This window comes from Sus scrofa, chromosome 4 (assembly GCF_000003025.6).
Source record: "Sus scrofa isolate TJ Tabasco breed Duroc chromosome 4, Sscrofa11.1, whole genome shotgun sequence".
Taxonomy (NCBI): Eukaryota; Metazoa; Chordata; class Mammalia; order Artiodactyla; family Suidae; genus Sus; species Sus scrofa.
Window position 1 is genome coordinate 64,689,119 of NC_010446.5, and position 27,195 is coordinate 64,716,313.

Consider the following 27,195-nt stretch of genomic DNA (forward strand, 5'->3'; position numbering starts at 1 on the left):
CAATCGGTCTGCTCCTGCTCCCTATACATCCTATTCTCCACACTGTATCTAGACTGAACCTGTTAACCACAATTCATACTCCTCCACTCAAAATGGTCCAGTGATTCTCATCATACTTAGAATAAAATGGAGTCTTCACCACATCTTACATGGCCCCACATAATCTGCCTCGCACACACACCATCGCCACCACTATCTTTCTAATTGATTTCTCCCACACTTCTAGTATTCCTTTCTTGCTGTTTCTCCCAACTTAAAGCCTCTGTCTTTGCTACTCCCTCTTCCTGGAGCTCTTCTAAACTCTAGAAATTTTACAAAATTACTCCTTAACTTCATTCAGGTATCTATTCAAATTTCACTGCCTCACAGACGTCTTTCCAGATCACATCATTCAGGATATTCTAACTCTTTCTTCTACGTTATTTTGCTTTATCACCTCTTGACTTGTTATTTATTTTTATTTACTGGTACCTGCTCAGAAGAATGAAATCTGCATGAGAGCAGCGACTTTGTTTTGTTCATTGCTATATCCAAAGCAATGAGAATAGCACCTGGCACACAGTAGGTGCTTAGAAAATGTTGGAGTTCCCAATGTGGCTCAGTCTTAACGAATCTGATTGGGAACCATGAGGTTGCGGGTTCGATCCCTGGCCTTGCTCAGTGGGTTGGGAATCCGGCGTTGCCGTGAGCTGTGATGTGGGTTGCAGACATGGCTCGGATTGCGAGTTGCTGTGGCTCTGGCGTAGGCCAGTGGCTACAGCTCCAATTTGACCCCCAGCCTGGGAACCTCCATTTGCTGAGGGAGCAGCCCTAGAAATGGTAAAAAGACAAAAAAAAAAGAAAAGAAAATATTTACTGAATGAATAAGTGAAAGCATGTGACAGTTTTTCCAAAAAGATAGAGATGGTAGGTATTGAAAGGACTTTGAAAAGTTGAAAATAAAATACAAATATAAGATATTCTTATTGCAAACAAGATGTATACATATATATGGATATGCAAAGCTTCTTCACCTAGCAAATAAAAGTATATCTTTACCATCGCAGTTTTAGAATAACCTAATTCATTACATTCAATGCAGACTAGATGCCAGGGAAGAATGTCTACAAAAATAGTGAAGACATGACTTCCACCTTCAAATAGTAAAGTCAAGCCTGTAAACTACTAGTTGCAATACAAGGTAGGAGAAATAATCACTCAACAGAAATGTAAATATTATGTTGTGAAAGTACAGGGGTAAAAATGATTAACATTCTCTGGGATCTATAGGCAATATTTATAAGGGATTCTGTCTGAGTCTTTTCTGGGTATCTGGCACAAAAGGGAATTCCTGCATGTATATTATGTAAGACTAATATGTAATATAGCATGTGGTTCCTGTTCTTAAAGGTATCTACCCTTTTAAACAAAGAGGATAAATACTAGTAATTGAAAAACTTGAAAAATTCACAAATAGTAACAGGTATATTACCCAGAGCAAAATTACTACAGGCAGCACAGACTAGGAGAGTTAGCAGAGTAAGCAAACTGATTAAAAGAGTACAGACTCTAATAAAGCCAGAATGCTTGGGTTCACATCCTTACTCCATCACTTTCTTGCTTAATCTCTCTCTGATTAATCTCTCTGAGCTTCCTTATCTGAAAAAGGAGGTAATCTACCTACCTCATTGGGTTGATATGAGGGTTAAGGGCGTTAATACATGTGAATGCTTAGACCAGTACCTGGCACATGTTAAAGTATTGTATCAGTGTCCATTATACCAACAAACTACAAAAACAAAACAAAACAAAAAAATTGGTGAGGCTGTTTACAGATGTGCACATTAGTATTTCCAGTTACTTTAGGGAGGAATGTTTTCCAACTCTGTAGCAATTAATGCCAAATCTATACAAAGTTCTTTTTATCTGAAGATAATTTCATGGAAAGGGGAATATTGATGAATTTTTTAATTAACAGGATATCGTTTTGGTTTTATGGGACAAATGATGGAGAAGCCAAAGAAAAAGAAACATAAGGAGCTTTCTTAGCATATTTTATCACAGTGTATTCTTTTGTTTGAGATAAAGAGGCAACTGTTTCCAGTAATGATGGATTCCCTTGCATCAAACTCACCTACCTGCTGAAGACAATGATAAATTATAAACAAAATATTAAAGAAAATAAGGCACTGAAGAGTAACCAAAAGTAGGAAGAAGCCTGAGCACTTAACCCTTGAAAGAAGGGAGCCATACTGCCTGAGATGCACATTTATCTGGCTTTTCCTCTAACAGCATCCCGTAGTCCCAATGGCACAAAGCAGATAACAATTCAAGCAGAAAGTCAAATTATTACTGACTCAAAGAGTCAGAGAATGGAGGTTAAATATACCAGAGTGGTTAGAAATTAAGGAAAAGAGGGAGTCACAGAGTCAAATTTAAAAAAAAAAAAAATCTGTGTATACTCTCCTTAAGTCCTTGGCCAACCCTTACTATGTATGGAGGTGAGACTGCAAGGAACCTAGGGGAAATGGCTAGAAGGAACCAGAGCCAAGATTTTAGCAGCTATCTACCACAGGGAAGAGTTTGGAGTTTGAGTTCCACCAAATTGGAGGGGCTTGGTAAGTACTTCAGGTATGCCACTGAAACTCTAAAAGGGCCATGTTTAGAGGTAAAGACCATATTTCAGATCTATGAGATTTTTCCTAGGACTAAAGACAAAATCAAAATACACCTTCCCTAACAAAGCCTAAATCAAGTTACTGTAACACACCAAGGCAATTTACCAATACTTTAACTGTCTGCTTTCTCTTCGGTGGAAGATAACAGAAACCAGAGTCTCCACAGGTACCAATCACAATGTCCACTACACAATAAAAAATTAATTGACATGCAAATTAAGAGGAAAATGTAGAAGTTCCCATTGTGGCACAGCTGAAATGAATGTGATTAGGAACCACGACGTTGCAGGTTCTATCCCTGGCCTTGCTCAGTGGGTTGAGGATCTAACCTTGCCATAAACTGTGGTGTAGGTCACAGACGCCACTTGGATCCTGCGTTGCTATGGCTGTGGTGTAGGCCAACAGCTGCAGCTCCAATTTGACCCCTAGCCTGGGAACTTCCATATGCTGCAGATCCTGCCCTAAAAAGTAAAATAAATAAATGGTTGTAAAACTGGATAAAAAATCCAGATTCAACTCTGTGATTTGCAAGACACACTCTTTAAACACAAAGACATGGATAGTTGGAAAGGAAACCACAAAAAATAGTTGCTATGGCTATACTAGTATGACAAACAAAATAGATTTCAAATCAAGGAGTATTAACAGATAAAAATGATATAAAATGATATATAATAATGATATAAAAATCAATTTTTCATGAAGACATCTGTACGTATCTAACAAAAGAATTTCAAAATACATGAAAATTGTGGAAAGTACAGGAAGAAAAAGATAAATTCCCAGTGTTGGTGTTGCATTTTAACACCCTCAGTAATTGAAAGAAAAAGTAGGCCAAAAGAAAAAAACAGTAAGAATACAGATTTTAATAACATTATCAGAGTATTACTCTAATTTATATTCATAGAACACTACATTCAACAATGGCATGTTACAGGAGTTCCTGTTGTGGTTCAGCAGGTTAAGGATCCAACTTAACCTGTGAGGATGTGGGTTCGATCCCTGGTCTCACTCGTATGTTAAGGATATGGCATTGCCACAAGCTGCAGCATAGGTCACAGATGTAGCTCAGATCTGTTATTGCTGGGGTTGCGGTGTAGGCCTCAGCTGCAGTTCTGATTTTACTCCTGGCCTGGGAACTTCCATATGCCACAGGCCATTAAAAAACAAAAACAAAACAAAACAAAACAAAACAAAAAAACCCGCAAGTTAACAAAATCTTTTCAAATGCACATGGAATAATCACCAAATTAGACTATATTCTGGGCCATAAAACAAGTCAATAAATTTAATAAGACTCTAATCATACAAAGTATGTTCTCTAACCAAAACCAAATTTAATGAGACATCAACAATAAGATATCTAAGAAAATCCCCAAACATTTAGAGATTGAGGTAAGGGGCTCGGATCCTTAAGTTTCATAAATATTGCACCCTAGGAAATTTGACGTTACCAGATAACCTCTCTAAAGAGTTCTAAATAGAAGAATAGGTAAGAAAAAATGCTCAACTATTTAATGCCCATTTAAGAAACTCTACAAAGAAGGGCCTAGGGATCTGTGGGAGGAAGGAGACTCATCTCCCACTGAACTTTTATACAACCTGAACTTTTTTTACCAGTTGTTTTAAAAGAGCAGTAATAGCTTCCCTATTTTAAATAATTCAAATGCCTTTCATATATCCATCAAAGGAAAAGTCTCCTTTGGCAAAAAGGACAGTTTTACCACAAGTCGTACATAAAATGGAAATATAAAAGTGTCATCTAATTTATATTCTGGAAAATGAAATGTTTTACTCCACAGACCCCTGAGCAGTAAGAGCATACTGAGTAGCAACAGGCACTTATACCTAATAAATAATTCATGTTGACATTCCTTGTCTTTCCTCTACCAACACAAACCCAATCTATCTATTCTGTAAGGAAATGAATTTGTAGTCTAGTAAATCTCACGTTTTTCCATACTTAAACAAACCCTGGGATAATTTACTTATTTTTAGGATATATTCTAATTTTTGCTTATTTCTCACTATTTATCTCAATATTCTACCATTTCCTGCAATTAAAAAAAAATGCGAAGAGGAAAAAAAAGAAAGACAAAAAGTGGAAAGTGTCTATTTATCAAGTATCTGTTTATCACTACTAGCAAACCTAATTCAAGTTTTCTTTTTCTTCTTTTTTTAACTGTTTGAATAGGCAGAATATTCTCATAATTCAAAAAAAAGTTATTCAGAGTTCCCATCGTGGCTCAGTGGTTAATGAATCCGACCAGGAACCATGAGGTTTCAGGTTCGATCCCTGGCCTCACTCAGTGGGTTAAGGATCTGGCGTTGCCGCGAGCTGTGGTGTAGGTCACAGATGTGGCTTGGATCCCGAGTTGCTGTGGCTCTGGCGTAGGCTGGCAGCTGTAGCTCCAATTCGATCCCTAGCCTGGGAACCTCCATGTGCCGAGGGTGTGGCCCTAGAAAATACAAAAAAAAAAAAAAAAAAAAAAAGTTATTCACTGAAAAAACACCATCCCACTTCTATGACCTACCTATCCTGTTTTTGCCCTCTCCCATGACCTTAAAAATTCACTGTTACAGGAGTTCCCTAGTGGCCTGGCAGTTAAGGATGTGGCACTGCCACTGCTATGGCTTGGTTCAATCCCTGGCCTAGGAACTTCTGCATGCCACAGGCATGGTCAAAAAATAAATAAATAAATTCACTGTTACTAGCATCATATGTACCCTTCTAGAGTTTCTTTTGCATATACAAACTAGCATAAACACATATGCCTTTTCACCACCTTTTTTTTTTTTTTTTTTTTTACACAGATTGTAGCATATTATACCTGCTGTCTGCATCTTGTCTTTTCACTTCAAAGTACATCTTGGAGATCTCTCCATTTTAGTACATGAAGTACTTTATCATTCTTTGTAATAGCTATGTACATGTTGCATAGATATACCATAACTCTATCAACAGACATTTCTATTGTTTCCAGTATTTTGCTGTTACAAACAATACTACAATTGGAAAAAAAAAACTGCGCATATGTCATTTTACATGTATGCAAGTATAATAAATTCCCAGGAGAGAAAACTGGCCTAAAAGTATATGGGTTTGAAATATAACCAAACTACCCTCCACAAGGATTGTACCAATTCACACTCCCATCAACAAAGTGTGAGTGTATCTTTTTTCCTATGCCTTATCAAGAGAGTGTATTACCACTGGGATTTTTGCCAATCTGGTAGGTGAAGAATAATATCTCCATGAAGTTTTAATTGGCAATTTTTAAATTATGAACAAGGCTTAGCATCCTTCAAAAAACTTATGAGCCATTTGCATTTCCCCTTCTCTGAACTATCCCTATTCTTTTCCCATTTTTCAAATGCATGTGTGATCTTTTTCTTTTTGACTTCAGAAGTGCTTTAAATATTAAAACACTAGACCTTTTTCTTTCAGAAGTAACTAATATTTTCCCCCTGTTAAAGCTGTATTCCTTTTTGCTCTGCTTTTGTTTGTTGGGGAGATTTTTCCTTTTGTTTATTGGCATGCATTTTGTTTCGCTTTGTTTTTTTGGCATGCATTTTTTAATAATCAAATCCATAATTTTTATAGCTAAGGGATTTTGAGTTATGGTTAGAAAGGCTTTCTCAGAGTTCTAATCATGGCTCAGTGGAAATGAATCTGACTAGTAACCATGAGGATGCAGGTTGGATCCCTGGCCTCGCTCAGTGGGTTAAGGATCCAGTGTTTCCATTAGCTGTGTGTAGGTCACAAATTTGGCTTAGTCCCAGCGTTGCTGTGACTGTGGGATAGGCCTGCAGCTACAGCTCCAATTCCTCCATATGCCACAGGTTCGGCCCTAAAAAGACAAGAAAGAAAGAAAGGAAGGAAGGTAGGTAGGCAGGCAGGCAGGCAGGCAGGCAGGCATTCTCCATTTCAATGCTATGAAGGAATTTTCCCATGTTTCCTTACAATATATGCATTTTTTTAAATACTTGATTCATTTGAAAATTATCCTGGTGTCTGGTATTTTACCCAGATGTATAGTTCATAACATGCAATCTTAAATCTTAAATTATCCCAACTCTAAAGTGAATCAAAAAACCTTCACTGTATTTTTGTTGTCGTCATTGTTGTTGTTTGGCCATGATCAAGCCTGTGGAAGTTTCTGGGTAAGCCACTGAAACTGGGCCACAGCAGTGATAATACCGGATCCTTAAACTGTTGGGTCACCAGACAACTCCCCTTTACTGTTCTTATGCTACATATACTGGCTATTGCTTCCTCTTACTTCCATTCTGGTCAGTTTCCAGTTTCTACAATCTATGATCTATATCTTTAAATGGCAAACAAGAGAAAAAATTATTTTCTTGTCCCCATGGTTTGGATTCAGTGTTAGGGATGGGGAAAACGGTACTCTAGAAACAGAACTCTGCTAGTTTATCCTTTGAGATTTTCTTCTCGTTAGGAAGAATTAGAGCCTATGTTCTGTCACTTCAAAGACTAGGAAACTGAAGATATAAACTGCAACATTTTAAAACTCTCACAATACACATCTCCATGTTTCTATCAATACACTTCTAAAGATTTCATCTTAACCAAAAAACAGGCTAAACTCTTTTCAAGATTATGTGCCATGCTAGAGCATGGGCTAAGCCTGACCTTTGTGTGAAGGTCTAGTTATAATTTACATATTTTTTTCCCAAATGGCTACCTAGTTTTCCCAATACCCTTAACTACTTAAAAAAAAAAATCAGTAAGAAAGCAAATTCTCTGTATGTACAAGAGAACTCCCATAAGACTATCAGCTAAGTTTTCAACAGAAACTTTGCAGTCCAGAAGGGAGTGGCATGATACAGTCGTGGCTCAGTGGTTAACGAATCTGACTAGAAACCATGAGGTTGCAGGTTCAATCCCCGGCCTTGCTCAGTGGGTTAAGGATCTGGCATTGCTGTGAGCTATGGTGTAGGTTACAGACATGGCTTAGATCCCCGCACTGCTGTGGCTCTGGCATAGGCCAATGGCTACAGCTCCAATTAGACCCCTAGCCTGGGAATCTCCATATGCTGTGGGAGTGGCCCTAGAAAAGATAAAAAGACCAAAAAAAAGTGATGAAAGGAAGAAAACCTACAAATAAGAATACTCTACCCACAAGGATATCATTCAGATTTGAAGGAGACATACAGTTTTTAAAAAACCGAAAGCTATAAGAGTTCAGAATCACTGAGCCAGCTTTATAAGGAATGTTAAAGGAATTTCTCTAAGCAGAAAAGAAACCACAATAAAAACATGAAAATTATGAAAGGAGAAAGCTCATTGGTAAAGGCAAATATACAGTTAATATAGTAAATCAACCACACGCAAAGCTAGTAGGAAGGTTAAAGGACAAAAGTAGTAAAATGATCTATATTCACAATAAAATAGTTAAGGGGAACACAAAGCAAAAAGATATAAAATATGATGCCAAAAATAGTAAATATGGGTGATGAGGAGCAAAAAATGCAATGTTGTTAGAATGAGTTCAAACTTAAGACATCATCAACTTAAAATAATCATGTATCAACATAAAACAATCAGTAATGTGTTGCTGGTGTAGTGGTGAGCATAGCTGCCTTCCAATATGAAACAATAAGATTGTTATACATGAATCCCATGGTAATCACAAACCAAATATCTATAATAGATAACACAAAAAAAAGAGAGAAAGAAACCCAAATATAACACTAAAGATAGTCGTCAAATAAGGGAAAGAGTAAAAGAAGAAAGGAACAGAAAAACCTATAAAACATTCCCAGAGCAGTTAACAAAATGGCAATAAGACATACCTAGCAACAATTACTTTGAATATAAGTGGCCTAAGTGCTCCAGTCAAAAGACATAGACTAAGAATTCTCTTGTGGCACAGCAGGTTAAGGATCTGGCATTGTCACTGCTGTTGCTCAAGTCACTCCTGTGGTGTGGATTCGATCCTGGCCTGGAAACTTCCACATGCCACAGGCACAACCAAAAAAAAAAAAAAAAAAAAGCCATCAGGTAGCTGCACAAATTTATAAACAAAAAACATAACAACAAACATATAAAAAAAATCAGACCCACGTACGTGATACATATAAAAGACTTACTTTAGATTAAAGACACAAAGACTGAAAGTGAGAGTACAGAAAAAGGTATTCCATGCAATGGAAATCAAAAGAAAGCTAAAGTAGCAATACTTAGGCAAAATAGACTTTAAAACAAAGATTGTAGGAGTTCCCACTGTGGTTTAGCAGTAACGAACCCAACTAGCATCCAAGAGGATGCAGGTTTGATCCCTGGCCTTGCTTAGTGGGTTAAGAATATGGCATTGCCATGAGCTGTGGTGAAGGTTACAGACGAAGCTCAGAACCTGCATTGCTGAGGCTGTGGTGCAGGCCAGCAGATGTAGCTCCAATTCTACCCCTAGCCTGGGAAATTCCATACGTCACAGGTGTGGCACTGAAAAAGCTTAATTAATTAATTAAAACAAAGATTGTAACAAGAAACTAAGAAGGTCTTACACAATGATAAAGGAATTGAAGAAGATGTTATCACAATTGTAAATGTATGTGTACCCAACATAGGAGCACCTAAATACACAAAACAAATTTTAACAAACACAAAGAGAGAACCTGATGGTAACACAAAAATAGTAGAAGACTTTAACAACCCACTTATGTCAATGCAGAGATCATCCAGACAGAAAATGGATAAGGAAAGACTGGACTTAAATTAGTGACACATTAAACCGGATGGACTTAATAGATTATCAATAGAATATTCCATTCAAAAGCAGTAAGATATACATCCTTTTCAAGTGCACACTGAATATTCTCTAGGATAGATGACACAACAGGTCACAAAACAAGTCTCAGTAAATTTAAGAAGACTGAAATTATATCATGCATCTGTTCTGACTACAATTCCAAGAAACTAGAAATCAGCTATAAGAAAAAAATGCAAACAACAAAAACAATATGATACTAAATAATAAATGGGTCACTGACAAAATTAAAGATGAAATCAAAAAACACCTGGAGACAAATGAAAATGAAAAAACAACAACACTAAATCTACACAACAGCAAAAGCAATTCTATGAGAGAAGTTTATAGTGATACAAGTTTATCTCAGGAAACAAGAAAAATCTCAAATAAACAATCTAACAGTCATGTTAGGTACAGCAAAAAGGTCTCCGTTTTATTTGTTTGGAGTCCCAGAAGGAAGAGACAGAAATGTAGTAAAGAAAATATTAGAAAAGATAATGGCTGAGAATTGTGCAGAACTTACAGAAGATAATAATCCACAGAATCAATAAAACAAGCAAATCCCAACCAAGAGTAATATAAATAAATCTATACTTGGATATATCATGAACTGTAGAAACCCAAAGATAAAGAGGAAAATCATAACTACAGCCAGAGGGGAAAAAGACAAAACACTTCTAAAGAACAACAGGAAGACTGACATCTAACTACTCAACAGTGACAACAGAAAGATAAAAGAATGTAAAATGCAGAAAGAAAATAACTACTCATCTAGATTTTTTTTCTTTTTTTTTTTTCTTTCTTTTTTTTTTTTTTGGTATTTTTAGGGTCATACCTGCAGCATGTGGAAGTTCCCAGGCTAGGGTTGAATGGCTAGCTGCCATTCAACTCAGGTTCTGAGCTGCATCTGCGACCTATGCTGCACCCTGCGGCAACGCCAGATCCTTAACCCACCGAGCTAGGCCATAGATTGAACCCGCATCCTCATGGATACTAGTCAGGTTCTTAACCCACTGAGTAACAATTCGAACTCTTCATCTAGAATTCTATAGCCACTAAAATCTCTCTCAGGAAAGATGGCTATTAAATAGCCCAAATTCAAAATCTAACTGTAACAAAACAGTACATTATCCTCTTAATATTTGTCTTTAATTCTTTTCTTTACCTTTATATTGCTTTAAGAGAATTAAATCCTTTATGAAAATAATGAAATAGTCATTTGAAATTAGATACATGGAGACTCATAGAATTCTCAGGGCTTATTTAGATTCTTTAACCATAAAATAAGTTTTAAACATGATTCTGACAGTTGGTTTTAGTTCTGAGGATGATTCTGTACTTAGCTAACCACTTGGCTACTGCATGATTGCGAGGAAAATTTCATTTTGTTAAATCAATGGTATAAGTAACTTAAAAAACTAAGTACTCTATCAGAGTTGCAAGTGATGGGCTATATTTATATAATCAATCCTAAAACATAAAATAGAGGAGAAAAGATTCGTAAGACATAGAAATGAGCTTTTCCTTCCCATAAAAAATAAGTATATGTTAGAAAAAGTAACTTAGGTAAATTAAAACATTCTATTAATGAACCTAGAAAATTCTGGCAGTACAACGACTCATACAGGCACTGTTGTGAGAAGCAAGTAACCCTTGTGCTACATGCAAATAGGGGAACTTTGTACACTTGACTACACAGATTCAGAAAGGTAGATTATGGTTGAATAAACGAATAATAGTGTTAATGATCAAAAAGTATGTGCTTACCTTGTAAAAACTCCTCCTTGCAAGCAATGAAGTAGAAGAAAACAATGCTGAATTTCTTGGCCTGCTTTCTTTAAATCAGCCTTGAACCAAGAATAACTAAAACACTGGACCACGAGTGTTCCAAAGAGCACAAAGCTTACAGTTAAAACACCAGGAACATACTGTCCTTCATGGAAAAACCTGATAGACACCCAGATGTCCACAATTAAATCGATGATATAGATTATAATTCCAAGAACTGACGTCACAAAATCCAACTTCGTATATTTCATTATGAATAACTATATTCCTGGTTATCTATCTCCTTCTCTCATAAAAAAGGAAAAAAACAAAAAACAAAAACGAAAAACAGAATGTCAGCACATCCTCTGGTATAGTACTGAATTTTAATTTCTACTCCCTAAATCTATTTAGATGAAAGAATATGAAATTTGAACACTGAAACCAAAGTGACTAATTTTAACTTTCTTTTCTAAACCTCTAATCCAGTTGATACAAGGCTTTACTCAATCTTCTGTTTCACAGTGTTCTTCCTTATGGATGACAACACCTAAAACAAAACATGTAAAAGATTCTAAAACCTTGAGTATAATATTAAAAACCCTAGGGATTTATCAAAGCTCTACTTTTTCTAAAAATAATATATTACCACTAAATATAACTCTTACAATAGCTTTGGCAAAGTAAAGTGATGGAAATATACTTACTAGTTGACATCGTCCTCTCAGACTTTTTACCTTTTAAAAAACATAACGCACTCACAAAGATATTTACTGCAAACTCATTTAAGATGGCAAAAATTGGAAATTATCTAAATGTATCAACAAAAGGAATTGATAAAAAATGATGAATTCATAAAATGGAATATTACAAAGCTACTAAAAAGATATTTAACAAAGGTACAATAGCTGTGAAAATTCTTAATATGCTTTCTTTCAGCAATTCCATCTAAGACTCAAGCCTAGAGAAATATTTACAAATGTGCACAAAGATAAATGCTCCTTGTAGAACATTTTTTACAAAAGCAAAAAATTGAACACAACTCAATTGACAATTAAGAAGCCTAATTCAATAAATTATGCTACATCTATACTAAATATGCCATGCAATGTTTAATAAAGAATGAAGTAATTTTGTATAAACTGACTTTGGAAGATTTCCAAGACACATTAAAAAAGTTAAAAAAGCAAATTTCAGAAGGATAAATATAGCATATGTAGTTTTTAATTCTATTTGGAGAGGGGAGAGGAAATGGAAATAAGAAGCAAAGGTAATTTCATCCTTTAAATATTCTTTCATATTGTTTGGGTTTTTACAACAGATATGTACTTATGTATTCTATAATTTCTTAAAAACAATAGTAAATGATACTTACAAAGAATTTCAAAGACAAGAAAATATTTATTTTACTAACGTTAGCTAACATTTACTTAGCACTATATGCCAGGCATTGAGCTAGATATTGTATATAAAATGCCACCATTTAATTCTTACATCAAATTTAAGAGGTAGGTTCTACTACTATGAAGCCTATTCTTTCTTTCTTTTTTTTTTCTTTTTTTTTTTTTTTTCAGTCTTTTTGCCATTTCTTGGGCCGATCCTGTGGCATATGGAGGTTTCCAGGCTAGGGGTCGAATCAGAGCTGTAGCCACTGGCCTACGCCAGAGCCAGAGCAATGCAGGATCTAAGCCATGTCTGCGACCTACACCACAGCTCACGGCAACGCCGGATCGTTAACCCACTGAGCAAGGGCAGGGATCAAACCCGCAACCTCATGGTTCCTTGTCGGATTCGTTAACCACTGCGCCATGACGGGAACTCCAAAGCCTATTTTTAAAATGTAGGCTGGATGCAATCTGCAGATAATATTTGTCTGACTTAACAGTGGCTTTTTTTTTTTTCTGTCTTTTTTAGGGCTGCACCCAAGGCATATGGAAGTTCCCAGGCTAGGAGTTGAATCAGAGCTGTAGCCACCAGCCTACACCACAGCCAAAGCAACACCAGATCTGAGCTGTGTCTGTGACCTACACCACAACTCACGGCTACATCTGATCCTTAACCCACTGAGCGAGGCCAGGGATTGAACCTGCATCCTCATGGATATTGGTCAGATTCATTTCCCCTGAGCCACCAAAGGAATTCCCCTAATAGTGACTTTTTTAATTGTCCTCATTAATTGCCAACATTTCACACAAAAACCCAGATTCTTCCCTTCTATCCAAAAACTCAAAGATCTGCTACAGTAGACTAACATTCATTCGAGAGCAGTAGGTGTCTCCCTAGATGAGGCAGGCTCTCTCAAGTTCACCACAGCAGCCAAACACCCACCTTCAGTCATTTCCACAGCTTGGATTCAATGCTAATGCAGCTACCTACTAGCTCTGTTTCCTTAAATATGTTCTTTTACCTTCCCGTGACTTCCTTTTTTCATAATAATGGTATATACCTTCGAGGGTTGTTATGATAGTTAAGAAAGATAATACACATAATACAAATAAGCTTCTAGAAAGGTACATGGCACATTTAGGGCTTAACAAATGTTAGCTATCATTATTACCTTGCCTGACTACCTGAAATCTATAAGCATCTGAGTCTGCAATCTTTGACTTCACTTTAAAAAATGTTAAGTAAAGGAGTTCCCATCATGGCACAGCGGAAACAATCCAACTAGGAACCATGAGATTGTGTGGGTTTGATCCCTGGCCTTGCTCAGTGGGTTAAGGATCCAGCATTGCCATGAGCTGTGGTGTAGATGACAGATGCAGCTCAGATCTGGCATTGCTGTGGCTGTGGTGTAGGCCAGCAGCTGCAGCTCCGATTTGAACCCTAGCCTGAGAAACTCCATATGTTGCAGGCACAGCCCTAAAAAGCAAAAAAAAAAAAAAAAAAGAATGTTAAGTAAAAAAAAATACTATGTTATAATCTCAAAGCTTTGGAAATGCAAAGGAAATACAAGTGATACAAGTGGAGAAATATTTTTTAAATGTTAACAGTGCTTTTATCTGGGGAACTAATGGTATTACAGATTATTTTTCTTCATTCTTTTCTGTATTTACAGGCTGAATAGTTGCCCCCAAAAATTCACATGTTAAAGTACTACACACCAATGTGACTGCATCAAGAGATACGACTTTTAGGACATAATAAGGTTAAAAGAAGTCACAGGTATGGGGCCCTAATGCAACAGGACTAGTGTCCTTATCAGAAGAGGAGGAGACCCTAGAGATCTGTCTTCCGCCTTCTCAACCCCCAACATACACCCATAGAAGAAAAGCCGTGTGAGGACACAGCAAGAAAGGAACCACCCTCAACCCAAAGAAAGAGGCCTCTGGAGCTCCCTGGTGGCCTAGTGAGTTAAGGATCCAGTGTTGTCACTGCTGGGACGTGGTCCAATCCCTTGCCAGGAACTTTTGTATGTCACAGACACAGCCAAATAAAATTAAGAAAGAAAAGACAAAAAAAGAAGCCTCATCAGAAACTAACCCTGCTGGCACAATGATTAGACTGCCAGTCTCCAGAACTGTGAGAAAATAAATACCTGTTGTTTAAGCCACCCAGTCTATGGTATTCTGTTAGGGCGGCCTGAACAGACTATCGCCTGCAAGTTCTATAAAGAACATTTATTACTTTAAAAACCAGGAGAGGAAAGCGTTACTTAAAATTACACAAAACCTAATACTTAGATTGCCCTTGTCATTTTACCACTTATAAGCATTTTGCTTAAAAGTCTTCAAAACAGTATTAAAAGATATTTCACTCTTCTTAAAGAACAAAACAGAAGTTCATTATCACTATTTTTCTGGTTAAGAATGTTGAGACCAAACAGGAGGGAAAAAATAATTTTAAAATCTGAGTTTTTCCAATCTAGCAGGCCAGGAATTTCCCTGCAATTGGTTTCTTATCTTAAAATCAAAGACATCATGCCCAGGATAAGCATGGCGTTTAGGCGGATGAGATTTAATCAAAAGGTTCTGTTTAATTGAATTAACTATTTACTTAGAAAGTCTCTTGTGTCTCTTTTATGCTCTTGGGCTCTACCAAGTGACAAAGAGACAAAAATCCCTGCCATTATGGAACTTAAACCCTAGCAGAGATAGCCAATTAACAATAAAAATAATAAGTAAATTAAATAAGAGGAGTTCCCGTCATGGCTTTGTGGTTGACGAATCCAACTAGGAACCATGACATTGTGGGTTCGATCCCTGGCCCCGCTCAGTGGGTTAAGGATCTGGCATTGCCGTGAGCTGTGGTGTAGGTCACAGATGCGGCTTGGATCCCACGTTACCGTGGCTCTGGCGTAGGCCAGCGGCTACAGCTCCGATTCGACCCCTAGCCTGGAAACCTCCATGTGCCTCGGGTGCAGCCTGAGAAAAGACAAAAAAAAAAAAATTAAATTAAATATTAGAAGATAAGAGCCACAGGAAAAAAAAAAAAATGGGGAGTTCCCTTCCAGGCACAGCAGAAACAAATCCAACTAGTATCCATGAGGATGTGGGTTTGATACCTGCCCTCGCTCAGTGGGTTGGGGACCCAGAGTTGCCATGAGCTGTGGTGTAGGACACAGACTTGGCTTGGATCCCACATTGTGGTGGCTGTGGTGTAGGCTGGCAGCTGTAGCTTTGATTCCACCCCCAGACTGGGAAACTCCATATGCTCCAGATGCAGCCCTAAAAAGCAAAAGAAAAAAACAGCATGTTAAGGGAAATCAGGAGTTGGAGTAGAGGTAGGTGCATCACAGGTTGTAATTTTAATTAGACTAGTCAGAGCAGGCCTCATTAAGAAGGTGGCATCTGAGTAATGAAATTAGCCATGGAGTTATCATACGGAGAAGCTTGCCAGGGGGGAGGAACAGCAAGTTTGGAAGTCTAATGTACTATTTTTCAAATACGTGAAACAAAAGTTCCACAAAATATTGGCAGATTTCTTAACATGGTTATATTGGATTTGTTTAATGCGTATTCAAGTCTTATTTTAACATCCTCTAAAAAATATAATTTCCTAAGATTTGCTATCTAGGAAAAAAAAATTGCGGTATATAGTGGAAGAATAGATAATAGGAATAGTAGCTACCACTGCTGAGTATTTACCACATGTGAAGTGTTCTACAATTTTTTTTTTTTTTTGGTCTTTGTCCTTTTAGGGCCACACCCTCAGCATATGGAGGTTCCCAGGCTAGGGGTTCAATTGGAGCTGTAGCCGCCGACCTATGCCACAGCCACAGCAACACCAGATCTGAGCCACGTCTGCGACCTACACCACAGCTCACCGCAACGCCGGATCCTTAACCCACTGAGTGAGGCCAGGGATCAAACCCACAACCTCATGGTTCCTAGTCTGATTCACTTCCGCTGTGCCATGACAGGAACTCCTACAGATTTGATTTTATTTCATTCACACACATTTCTATAAGAAGGGTATTACTGGCCCCATTTTACAGATCATAGAACTGAGGCTTAGGGATGCTGGTCTTTAGGTAGCTATCTCTCATGAGTAAACTGATTTTTTTTAAGCTTTATTGAAATATAGTTGATTTACAAGGTTGTGACAATTTCTGCAGTACAAAAAGGTGACTCAGTTATACGTGTACACACATCCATCCTCTTTCATATTCTTTTCCCATACAGATTATCCAATATTGGATAGAGTTCCCTGCGCTATGGTCCCCACTGGCCGACCATCCCACAAACCTCGGTGTGCGTAGGCCAATCCCAAACCCCCATAAGTAAAATGATTTTAACATATAGGCACACCTAGGAGATACTGTGGATTCAGTTCCAGGCCACCACAATATGGCAAATATTGCAATGAAGCAAGTCACACAAATTTTTTGGTTTCCCAGTGCATATAAAATTTATGTTTACATTATACTGAACTGTATTAAGTCTGAGATTAGGCCTAAAAATGTGTTCACTGAATGTGCATTGAGTCTAAGAAAACAATGTATATATCTTAACTTTACTGCTAAAAAATGCTAACCATGGGAGTTCCCGTCGTGGTGCAGTGGTTAACGAGTCCGACTAGGAACCATGAGGTTGCAGGTTCGATCCCTGGCCTTGCTCAGTGGGTTAACGATCCGGCGTTGCCGTGAGCTGTGGTGTAGGTTGCAGACGCGGCTTGGATCCCGAATTGCTGTGGCTCTGGCGTACGCCAGCGGCTACAGTTCCATTTAGATTCCATATGCCGCAGGAGCAGCCCAAGAAATGGCAAAAAGACAAAAAAAAAAAAAAAAAAAAAAAATGCTAATCACGAGAGTCATGATCTTTTTGCAATAGTAACATCAAAGATCACTGATTGCAGATCACCAAAACACTATATAAAACATATAATAATAAAGTTTGAAATATTGTGAGAATTACCAAAATGTGACACAGTGACACAAAGTGAGCAAATGCTATTTGAAAAATGGCACTGGTAGACTTGCTCGAGGCAAGGTTGCCACAAACCTTCAATTTGTAAAAAAAAAGAGAGAGAGAGAGAGAAATACAACACCTGTGACACCCAATAAAGCAAAGGGAAATAAAATGAAGTAAACCTATAGATAATTTCCTTAAAATTACAGATTATAATATTTAAGCACCCCACATGTGCATTTCTTAATCACTCTCCCCCCAAAGAGAGCTTCCTCTACCTGGCATGGATAAGGGAAACACTAGCCATTTTGGTCTAAAATTTACAAGATAGGAAAAAATAATTTCTAAGAAACTTAGAAACTGCATTATTGGCAGAACATCAGACTCAATGAACTAATCTAATCTGGCAACTTCTCAATTCCTAATTTAGTAAAGCAGAACAAACCCCAAATGGAAAGAAAACTACCCAGCAAAGTATGTAATAATTACAGCTGCTCTAGTTTAAAACAAAACAAATTTAAAAAGAGCCTGAAGCTCTTTCAATAACCTCGTAGTTGTATAACCTGTACAAAGGATAGTTCATCTTTATCCCTACTAATGGTCACTGTTCCAATATCCACTTAGAAGACATAATGCCACCTACAAAATCTGACTTCACTTAGAGAATTCGTTGCACTTATTGACTTAATAGGACCATTTCAATCCAACTTTATTCAGAAGTCAAACCAACTGTGTAGGTTACCTGGCTGCCAGCCAAAACACATAACCTTTGTCCCCTGTGTGTCTGTGTACAGAGATCTCTTCCCAATAAAGAAGATACTGAAGAAGTACAAACTAGCAGACTTTCATTTTTCAACCAAATTTAACACACGAGAAATATAGACTTACCTGTCAAATATAAAAAGGCTTCTTTAACTCAAAGTCACGTCTGGAAAATCTTCATCCTGGGAATATTTTATTTCTTCTTCACTGAAAACAAGTATAATTAAGGGGTGTGTGAACCTTTAAGACTGAAACTAAAATGAAACTGAAATCACCTGTTAGTCATACGTAGGATTTTCTAATCCAGAGATAACAGAGTCCACATCACTGTGACTACAGTTCACCCCTTTATAACTATCACATTGGAAGAAGGGATTCTGTGCCTCCTTTTATTGGTTGACAAAGTTACAGGCTTTTACTCTATTATCAATTAAGTTTTAAGAAAATACAATTTGCCTCACAGGATATCCAAGTGGACAATTCACGTGTGAAAAGGAGAGAGATTCTTGAATTTGAAATACTCTAATAAAGAATTTACAACATATCATTAATGGAGCCCTACCTACTTTTTCAAACCTATATACCTTCTGAAACCCTATGCCCCAAGAACATATGATTGTTGGTTTCTATTTCCAAAATAAACACTAGAGTTCTTCCATTTCCAAGCTTTTGCTCAAGGGTATTTACTGTCTAGAACGCATTTTTACCTCGAACTCTCTGATAAAGTTCTATCAGTTCTTTAAGAATCAGCTCAAAACCCACCACCTTTAAGCTTTCCAGGTCTCCCCAATCAATTTGATTCGGCCCCTCCTCCTTGCATATTTCATCACTTCATCGATACTTCCCAAGGATTTATCTACATATGCTTTAAAATAAGATCATGTCCATCTCCTTCCTGATTATAAGCCTCTAGAAAGCTCATTCACCCTCCCCCCCCCAGTTACAATAATACTTTCTATGTTACAGGTAGATGACAAATTATTGTAAATGTAAACTGATAAATTATTGTAAACTGAACAGAAAGTAAACATCACTGGTCTTATTTCGTGGGGAGGAATTTAAATTCTAAGTCATTGCTAAACACATTCACAAACACTCAATGTTCTATCTGTAGCCAAATCTTTCTTCTGAGCCCAACTCATACCTCTAACCACACAGATTCCTTTATGGGGCTATCCCACAATAACCTCAATTTAAATTTGTCTAAACCAAGTTCATCACCTACACTCTGTTCCTGCTCTTCTGCTCGTGCCCAATATCTCCTTGTACGATTCTACTCAAGTCACTTAACTTTTAAATTATTTGTTGGGCCCATTTCTTCATCTACCAAATGAAGAGCTTAACAATTAAATTAAATGAAAACAAGATGGAAGGCACAAGGGAAACTCTAATTCAAAAAAAAACTAAGGGATAAGAGAATGGAGCTGCCCACAAAATTACTGTCCCACCCTCTTAAAGATGTGCTGATGTTCCAGCAGATTTTTCTCAGTGGTAATGACTCTGCCTAGTATTGGTGAGAATGCAGTTCCATCCCTGGTCTCACTCAGTGGGTTAAGGATCCCGCGTTGCCACGACCTATGGTGTATGTAGGTCGCAGACACAGCTGGGACCTGGTGTTGCTGTAGCTGTGGTGTAGGCCGGCAGCTGTAGCTCGGATTCGACTTCTACCATGGGAACCTCCATATACCGCAGATGTGGCCCTAAAAAGCAAAAAAAAAAAAAAAAAAAAAAAAAATGTCCTAGGAGTTCCTACTGTGGCACAATGGGATCGGCAGCGTCCTGGGAGCACTGGGATACAGTGGTCCAGGAAAGAGCCAGCATTGCAACAGAGGCTCGGATCTGACCCCTGGCCTGGGAACTCCACAAGCCCCCAGGCCAAAAAAAAAAAAAAAAAGTGTATGTCCTAAACCTTAGAACCACAAGCATCTAATGCGTCAATTTCTAACTTGTTTTGAAAAAATTGGTGGGCTGGGATAGCTGATACGTTATCTTTTGGGGTGGTGGTTACATACAATTGCCCTAACTGAATGAAACTGATCATGGAATCTGCGCATTTTCTTTTAGGTAAAGTGTAACTGGATTCTTTTTTCAATGCGAAGGGCTAATTCATACGGAGGCAGTTAATGCTCAGCAAACTAGGAAAAAAACCTCCTTACAGAGGTCCCTTTTGTCTTGGGCACAGCCTCCGGCCAAGAGGCCGCCCGAATTCTCTGGGTGGTTGAGTGGCTGAAGGAGGCAGACACAAGCTCCCTGCACCTGCTGGGATGGGGGCGGGTGTTTGCAGGTTGAGGGAACAAGGCTTCAGACTCAGGGCTGGATTCACAAAACTCTGCCACCCAGACAAAACTCCAAACCTCCGTTTAGAAAATGAGAAATAAAATAAAATAAAATAAATAAAATAAAATAAAATAAATAAAATAAAATAAAATAATGCTTTCCTCATGTTGTGAAGATGAAATGAGGTAGTGGCTGTAAAAAACATCACAATAGTAAGCGCTTAAAAAAAAAAAAACCATCGTTATTGCTATTTCTTCTGTGGGGCGTTTTTATTGGGAGGGTTTTTTTTTTTTTTTTTGGTTTTTTTATGGGGGGGGTGTAATTCTGGTGAAGGTTCTGGATTATGCATCGATCATTTCCGTGCCTGTCCACCTGGTATAGGATTCCGGTGGAACCCAGTCAAACCTGGGCTTCACTGACTCCTTTCAAAGAAACTTAGTTTTCTACCATCCCAGAAGCTCTTCGAGAGGATTCGCTTGGAAGCCGTTTCATTCTGGCCCAAGCTGCTGAAACTATTCAGCTAATCCCACACATGCTTTAAATCTGTCTCGAAGTCTAGCTCTTCGCAGAAAATATTGTTTCCCTGCCCGTTACTGCTATTTCTTATAAAAGGTTACTCCTCACACCCCACCCTCGCCTGTGAACCCCTCGAGCGAGCCTCCTGGGATTTACTAGCCAATAACTAACCCCAGACCTGCCTGCCCCTTGTTTCATCACAAGACTTCCCAGGTTAAAATGTCTCTCCTGCACTCAGATGAACTCGCCTGCCTGGACACAGACTCCCGCGAAGGTACCAATCTCTGGGGCAGGCGGCCGCGGGCCGAAATCCAGCCTCACCTCACGGCTCCTCGCGCTTAGCGGCTCGAGCCAGTGAACTCCCCCGCGCCGCTGCCTGTGAAACCCGGGCAGCGCCACGTGACCACTGACCCCGCCCCCGCAATCCTCCGATTTCCCCTCCCGCTCCAAGCACGCGGCGTCACGTGGCCTCTGGCCCCGCCCCTGCGCCGCGACCGTTCCCTCTTCCTATCAGCGAGAGCGGTGTCACGCGACCACTGGCCCCGCCCCTGGCCTTGTTGCTTGGTGCGCACCCCAGCCGGCCTGCCAGCCCCGTGCCAGTAAGCGGCAGTGGTAGATATGGCTGCTGTCCTGCAGCGCATTGAACGGCTGTCCAGTCGGGTGATTCGCGTCCTGGGCTGTAACCCGGGTCCCATGACTCTGCAGGGCACCAACACCTACTTGGTGGGGACCGGCCCCAGGTAAATGTCCCCTCTTCCCCAATCATACACAACGGCCGGCGGGAAGCATGGAGCTGGGGCTGGGATGGCTGCTGGCCGCGGGTGGGTCAACTCTCTAACTTGCAAATGGCTAATGAAAAGAAAAAAAAAAAAAAAAAAACTTCCTGTTTTTGAGACACAATTTACTCTGCTTGATGTTGAATGCCATGAAAGCGTGTTTAAGCTGTTGAGAAACTAGGATCGCCTGGAATTGCTAAGAATGCTTGGAAGCGTTTGCTCACCTTCTGAATTTTACTGGTGTTGGGTGCAGAGTGTAACTTCTCGCCTGAGGGATTGGTGGTGCTGAGGCCTTTTGCTTAACTCAGCAGCAGAGGGCAGAGTTTTCTTGCTTCAAATTCAAGTCTGAAACTCGAAAGAGCCCCTTAACCTTTGGGAAAGAGGAGCTAACTTTGTTTTGTTATTAATGTGTGGCCTTATTTATTTTGCGGATGGAATAATCTGTACTTTTAAGATTTTTCTTTTGTTAGATGCATTCTGTTTTAGTGGAATTATGTAGAAACGGGAAGATGTAATTTACTGCACAATACGTGCACTGAGCAATATTTTTGTAGTACTTTTTAGCATACTCTAGATAACAAAAAATAAAAATAAGGTGTAGTTCCCCTCGAGCCCAGAATGTAATTGTTCAGTGGAGACATGTTACAGTTGGTAAAATATAGTCGATTACTAAAAAACAGCTTAGGTATAGTATATTGGGTTTTCATTTGAAGGCCCTACTCTATTTGCCATCTTCCAGTAAATCAGAATTTTAGGAGCAGCCAGACAGTGTGTCTGGAAGTACTGCCAGTCAAGCAGGCAAAAGGTTAAGTCCAGGGTAAACAAGGCAAGGTCAGAGTGAAAGGATGTCTTGAGAATCTTGGAGGATAGAAAATTAAGTGGGAAAAATACCTGATATCTAACATAGAGTCTGAGTTAGCTGGGACTCCTCACACCAGGAAGGCCATAAGTGAGCTCTTCCCTCTTCAGCATGTCTTAAAAGAGTCCTAAAGTCAGTACCTAAGATGGAATTACATAGAGTCAAAATTACCCTAGAAAGTCTCTCAGGAAAACACTGTGTTGGAGATCAGGGTATTGTCTCTCAATAAGCTCAACACATCCAGCTTTTCTTCCAGCGATGAAACAGATGGCTGGTTCTGTTTGAAAACCAGACGAAGAAGTTGGCTTGCGTTTAGGGGCCGTGTTGTATGAAAAAATCCATACTGTATCTTTAAACACTAGAATCACACTCAGCGTAGCCAAGTGAACCTAAAACTGATTGAGGGGAAAGCAGATGCACTGTCTTCCATCTTACTGCTTATTCTATGACTCACATAAACCCAGATGGGAAAGGCCAGTGGAATTGCTCATAGATAGAAAAGATGATGATGAGCCCATGCAGTTGAGCTAGATGTTGCTGCTCTGCTGTCTAAAGTAGAAGTTAGGGGGAGTTCCCCATCATGGCGCAGTGGTTAACGAATCTGACTAGGAACCATGAGGTCGAGGGTTCAATCCCTGGCCTTGCTCAGTGGGTTAAGGATCCAGCGTTGCCATGAGCTGTGGTGTAGGTAGCAGACGCCGCTCGGATCCCAAGTTGCTATGGCTCTGGCATAGGCTGGCGGCTACAGCTCTGATTCAACGCCTAGCCTGGGAACCTCCATGTGCCTCGGGAAGTGGCCCTAGAAAAAGCAAAAAGACAAAAAAAAAAACAAAAAAAAACAAAAAACTAGAAGTTAGGTGACTAGTAATGAATGTTAATTGTGCCCAAGTAAGAGGTTTTAATATTGGTACCTATCTGTTCCACTAGGATCTCAGGTGGCTTCTACATCACTAAGTCCAGTGGCAGTTTTCCATTCCCATCTTATTTGAATTTTAGTTTCTTTTGACAATGCCGACCACTCCCTCCCCGTGTGCCAACACCACATTCTCCTGGCTTCCTCTTACCCCCCTACTGCTCCTGTACAATCTCCTTTATAGAACCATCCTCTTTACCTGATATTTTAAGTTTCAAGTGCTTCACAATGCTTTAAGTCCCACTCTTTCTTCCCTGCATTCTCTACCTAGATCTTGTCTGCATCCTCATCTTCACCTATGCTATTCATTAACAACTCCTAAATGTATAGATCCAATGTAGACAAATCCAGACTTCATCTTCAGACAGGGTAACCAACTGCTTGCTCCCCCCCCCATTTTTTAGTTTGTTGAATTCTTGTTCATCTATTTTTTTATTCTAGTTGATTTACAATATTATACCAACTTCTGCTCTACTCTGCAGCTGCTTTCTTAAATCTCTAGTTGGATGACTCCCAGCCACTTGAAGCTCCTTGTTTCCCAAACTGAACCCGCCGACTTTCTCACTAAACCTGGTCTTTGTCCAGTCATCCATATTTGGTAAACAGACCATCCCCACGTTTGATCCAGACAAATTCTTAAGTACCCCTCTTGACGTTTTTTCATTGCTACCTGCACACACATATCCAAGCCATTATGAAGATCTCTACATTTCCACTGCTGTCACCTATTCCATGCCATTACAATGCTTACTTTGGCTTTTAAAATAGTCTCTAACTGGCTTTTCTGCATCTCCTTTTGACCTTCTTCAATCTCCTTTCTCCCCCATGTAGCCAAAAGAGTATTGTGAGCCTGGGGGCGGGGGTTGTTTAGTTGGGGTGTTTTGTTGTTGTTGTTGTTGTTGTTGTTTGTCACCATTCTCCAGCAGGCTCGCCTAGTTTATTCACTGGCTGGTTTCAGGGTTCTGGTGGAGTGAGAGGAAGCCTGTAAAGACCTACAGATTGAGGCCTGCAAATGGCAGGCCATCAGTTTTCATGTCAGCTTCTTGGCTATAGGAAAACCCAGTGTAAGTCCATACTCAAAGGATGAAGAAAGGCATCCTCCCCTTGATGGGAGAAACTTCAAAGTGACGTTTCCAAGGACCTCATATATGGGTGAAAAGTGAAACTTTTCCCTCGCTGCATACTTAATAAAATGAAGTCTATATGTAAAGCATTAGTACAGCTTGGTCTTGATGAAGCGTGCCCTTTAATAAAAACACTTCTGCTGTGGTTTTTTATAAATTTTTTTGGAGACATAATATTTCTTACTTTTTTTTTTTTTTTTTTTTTAGATTGTTTTTTTTCTTTTTTTGGCCATCCCAAGCCAAGGATCAGATTCCAAGCCACAGCTGCCAACCCACCCAGCACCTGTGCCAACAGTGGATCCTCAACTCACTGTACTGAGCCAGGACTAGAATCTGCGTACTAGCACTGCAGAGACCTCAGATCCTGCTGCACCACAGTGGGAACTCCTGGACACTTTATTTTTTTTTATTTTATTTTGTTTATTTATTTATTTTTGCTTTTTAGGACTGCACCTGTGGCATATGGAAGTTCCCAGGCTAGGGGTCAAATTGGAGCTATAGCTGCCGGCCTTCACCACAGCCACAGCAACTCAGGGTCTGAGCCGCACTTGGGACCTACATGGCAACACCGGATCCTTAACCCACTGAGCAAGGCCAGGGATTGAACCCAGGTCCTCATGGATACTTGCTGGGTTCATTACCGATGAGCCACAACAGGAACTCCCTATTTCTTACTATTTTAAATGCAGTTTGATCTTTTAAAAAAAGCCTTCATTCGTTCATAGTAGAAAAATTTCTAAGTGCCTCCTGTGTCTCAGGCAGTGTGCCAGGAGTGTCCTATGAACTTGGTAGAAAAAAATGCACACAAAACAATAGGTGTGTTTTCACATGGCCTGGAGAACTATGGATACCATAAATCAAATAGCCTTCAAAATGTGTCTGTGATTTAACATTCGATAAGACCAATGAGGCGTAAGTCTATGAGTTCTGGGACAATTTAGGATTTTAACCCAGTCCCTGTCAAAGAGTGATTTTGTAAGGGTGTGGCAATTCAGTTGACATCAGAAGTCATAGAAAAGATATGGCATGCAGTGAAAGCTTTGTGATTCATCAACATAAGAGAGTATTATTTTTTGGAAAATGAAAAGAGAAGGCCTTGGGTTTTCAGGCATCCATCTGTCTCATCACTGTCGCATCGCAGCCAGCTGATCCGTACCCACTCCGCCGCAGGGCTTTCATGCCTGCTTTCCTCTCTGTCTCCCACTTATCCTTCTCTTCACCCAGCCAACCTCACTCATCCTTTAGAGCTCAGTTAAAAAAAAAAAAAAAGTTTTCTCAATAAAACCTTCCCCAACCCCTTAGACTGTGCTAGATTAATGTAATACACTGCCTTAGCCTCCCAAACTCTCCATGGCCTTTATCTCAATAATAATAAAATCATTTTTTGTAAGAAGAATCTTAATGTCTTTCCCCAGCCCCACGGCCCACTAGAATATAAGTTCAGTGGAGGGTTATTTATTACTATAGTCCTAGCAACAAGTCTTGTACATAGTACAGTAAATATTGGCTAAATGAATGAGCAGTCTCTGCTTTTTCCCTTCACTTGCTCTGTTAGAATTCTAATACTGCTGGATAACTGCAGTTCTAACCAGTCTTCCTTCCTCATTCTCAGCAGCCCATGGATGCCAAATGAATTTCCCTAAAGCACTCAGACTTACTATGAAGCCTAGTACAACAAACACTTGAATGGCCACCTCTTCCAATGAGTATTTCCATGTTCCTCCTCTGCCCAAGTTCCCAGGCTAGGGGTCAAATCGGAGTTGCAGATGCCAGCCACAGCCACACCAGATGGAGCCACGTATGCAGCCTGTGCCACAGCTTGTGGCAAAGCTGGATCCTTAACCCACTGATTGAGGCCAGGGATCAAACCCACATCCTCAGAGACAATGTGGGGTCCTTGATGCACTGCCACAATGGGAACTCCTAAAAGCTGCAGTTTTAACCTTTACGATCAAAATCGTTATAAATACCTTGAGGGTAAGTATATAATTTCCTACAAATAGGAAAAGGCAGTCTAGTGAAGTAGTTGGTGGTGTCACTGGAGCTGGGACGTGGGTTTGATCCCCAGCCCTGCACAGTGGGTTAAGGATCCACCATTGCACTAGCTGTGGCACAGGTCACAACTGTGGCTCAGATCTGATCCTTGGCCCAGAAACTCCATATGCCACAGGGCAGCCAAAAAAGAAGAAATAAAATGCCTAAACGAGGAAGTTGACTTTAATTTCCATCCGTCAAAGAGTGTTTCTCTCCATTTACACAGCAGACTGTTACCAGGCTCCATGCCCTAGTGAATAAATTGGCCAAAGGCCTGTATGGATTCTCCCAAATGCTTTTCTTATCCCCTTTATTAGCATAACTTGCATTTGCAAAATGACCTCCTGAGATGGGGTGTTGTCCGTGGCCACAAACAACAAAGTCCAC

The 27,195-nt window shown here is 39.4% G+C and overlaps 2 protein-coding genes across 6 annotated transcripts in view; one reads left to right on the top strand and one right to left on the bottom strand.

The window, feature by feature from the left end:
- The window catches only part of XKR9 (XK related 9), a 48,762-nt gene that overhangs the window by 10,385 nt on the left and 11,182 nt on the right, over positions 1 to 27,195 (bottom strand). For 2 of the 5 annotated variants that reach the window (XM_021089254.1, XM_021089255.1), the window contains 2 exons: positions 18,436 to 18,516; positions 11,198 to 11,747 (listed from right to left, as the gene is read on the bottom strand). In XM_021089254.1, coding sequence (XP_020944913.1) covers positions 11,198 to 11,469 — 272 coding nt within the window. In that variant the 5' untranslated portion in view covers positions 11,470 to 11,747; positions 18,436 to 18,516. Of the gene's footprint in view, positions 1 to 11,197; positions 11,748 to 18,435; positions 18,632 to 21,423; positions 21,527 to 27,195 lie in introns of those variants that run through there. The other 3 variants (XM_001924668.4, XM_021089256.1, XM_013988066.2) reach the window with 3 other exon arrangements.
- LACTB2 (lactamase beta 2) overlaps positions 21,659 to 27,195 on the top strand; it is a 38,175-nt gene continuing 32,638 nt past the window's right edge. The window contains exon 1 of the mRNA NM_001243410.1: positions 21,659 to 21,842. Coding sequence (NP_001230339.1) covers positions 21,721 to 21,842 — 122 coding nt within the window. The 5' untranslated portion in view covers positions 21,659 to 21,720. The remainder of the gene's footprint in view (positions 21,843 to 27,195) is intronic.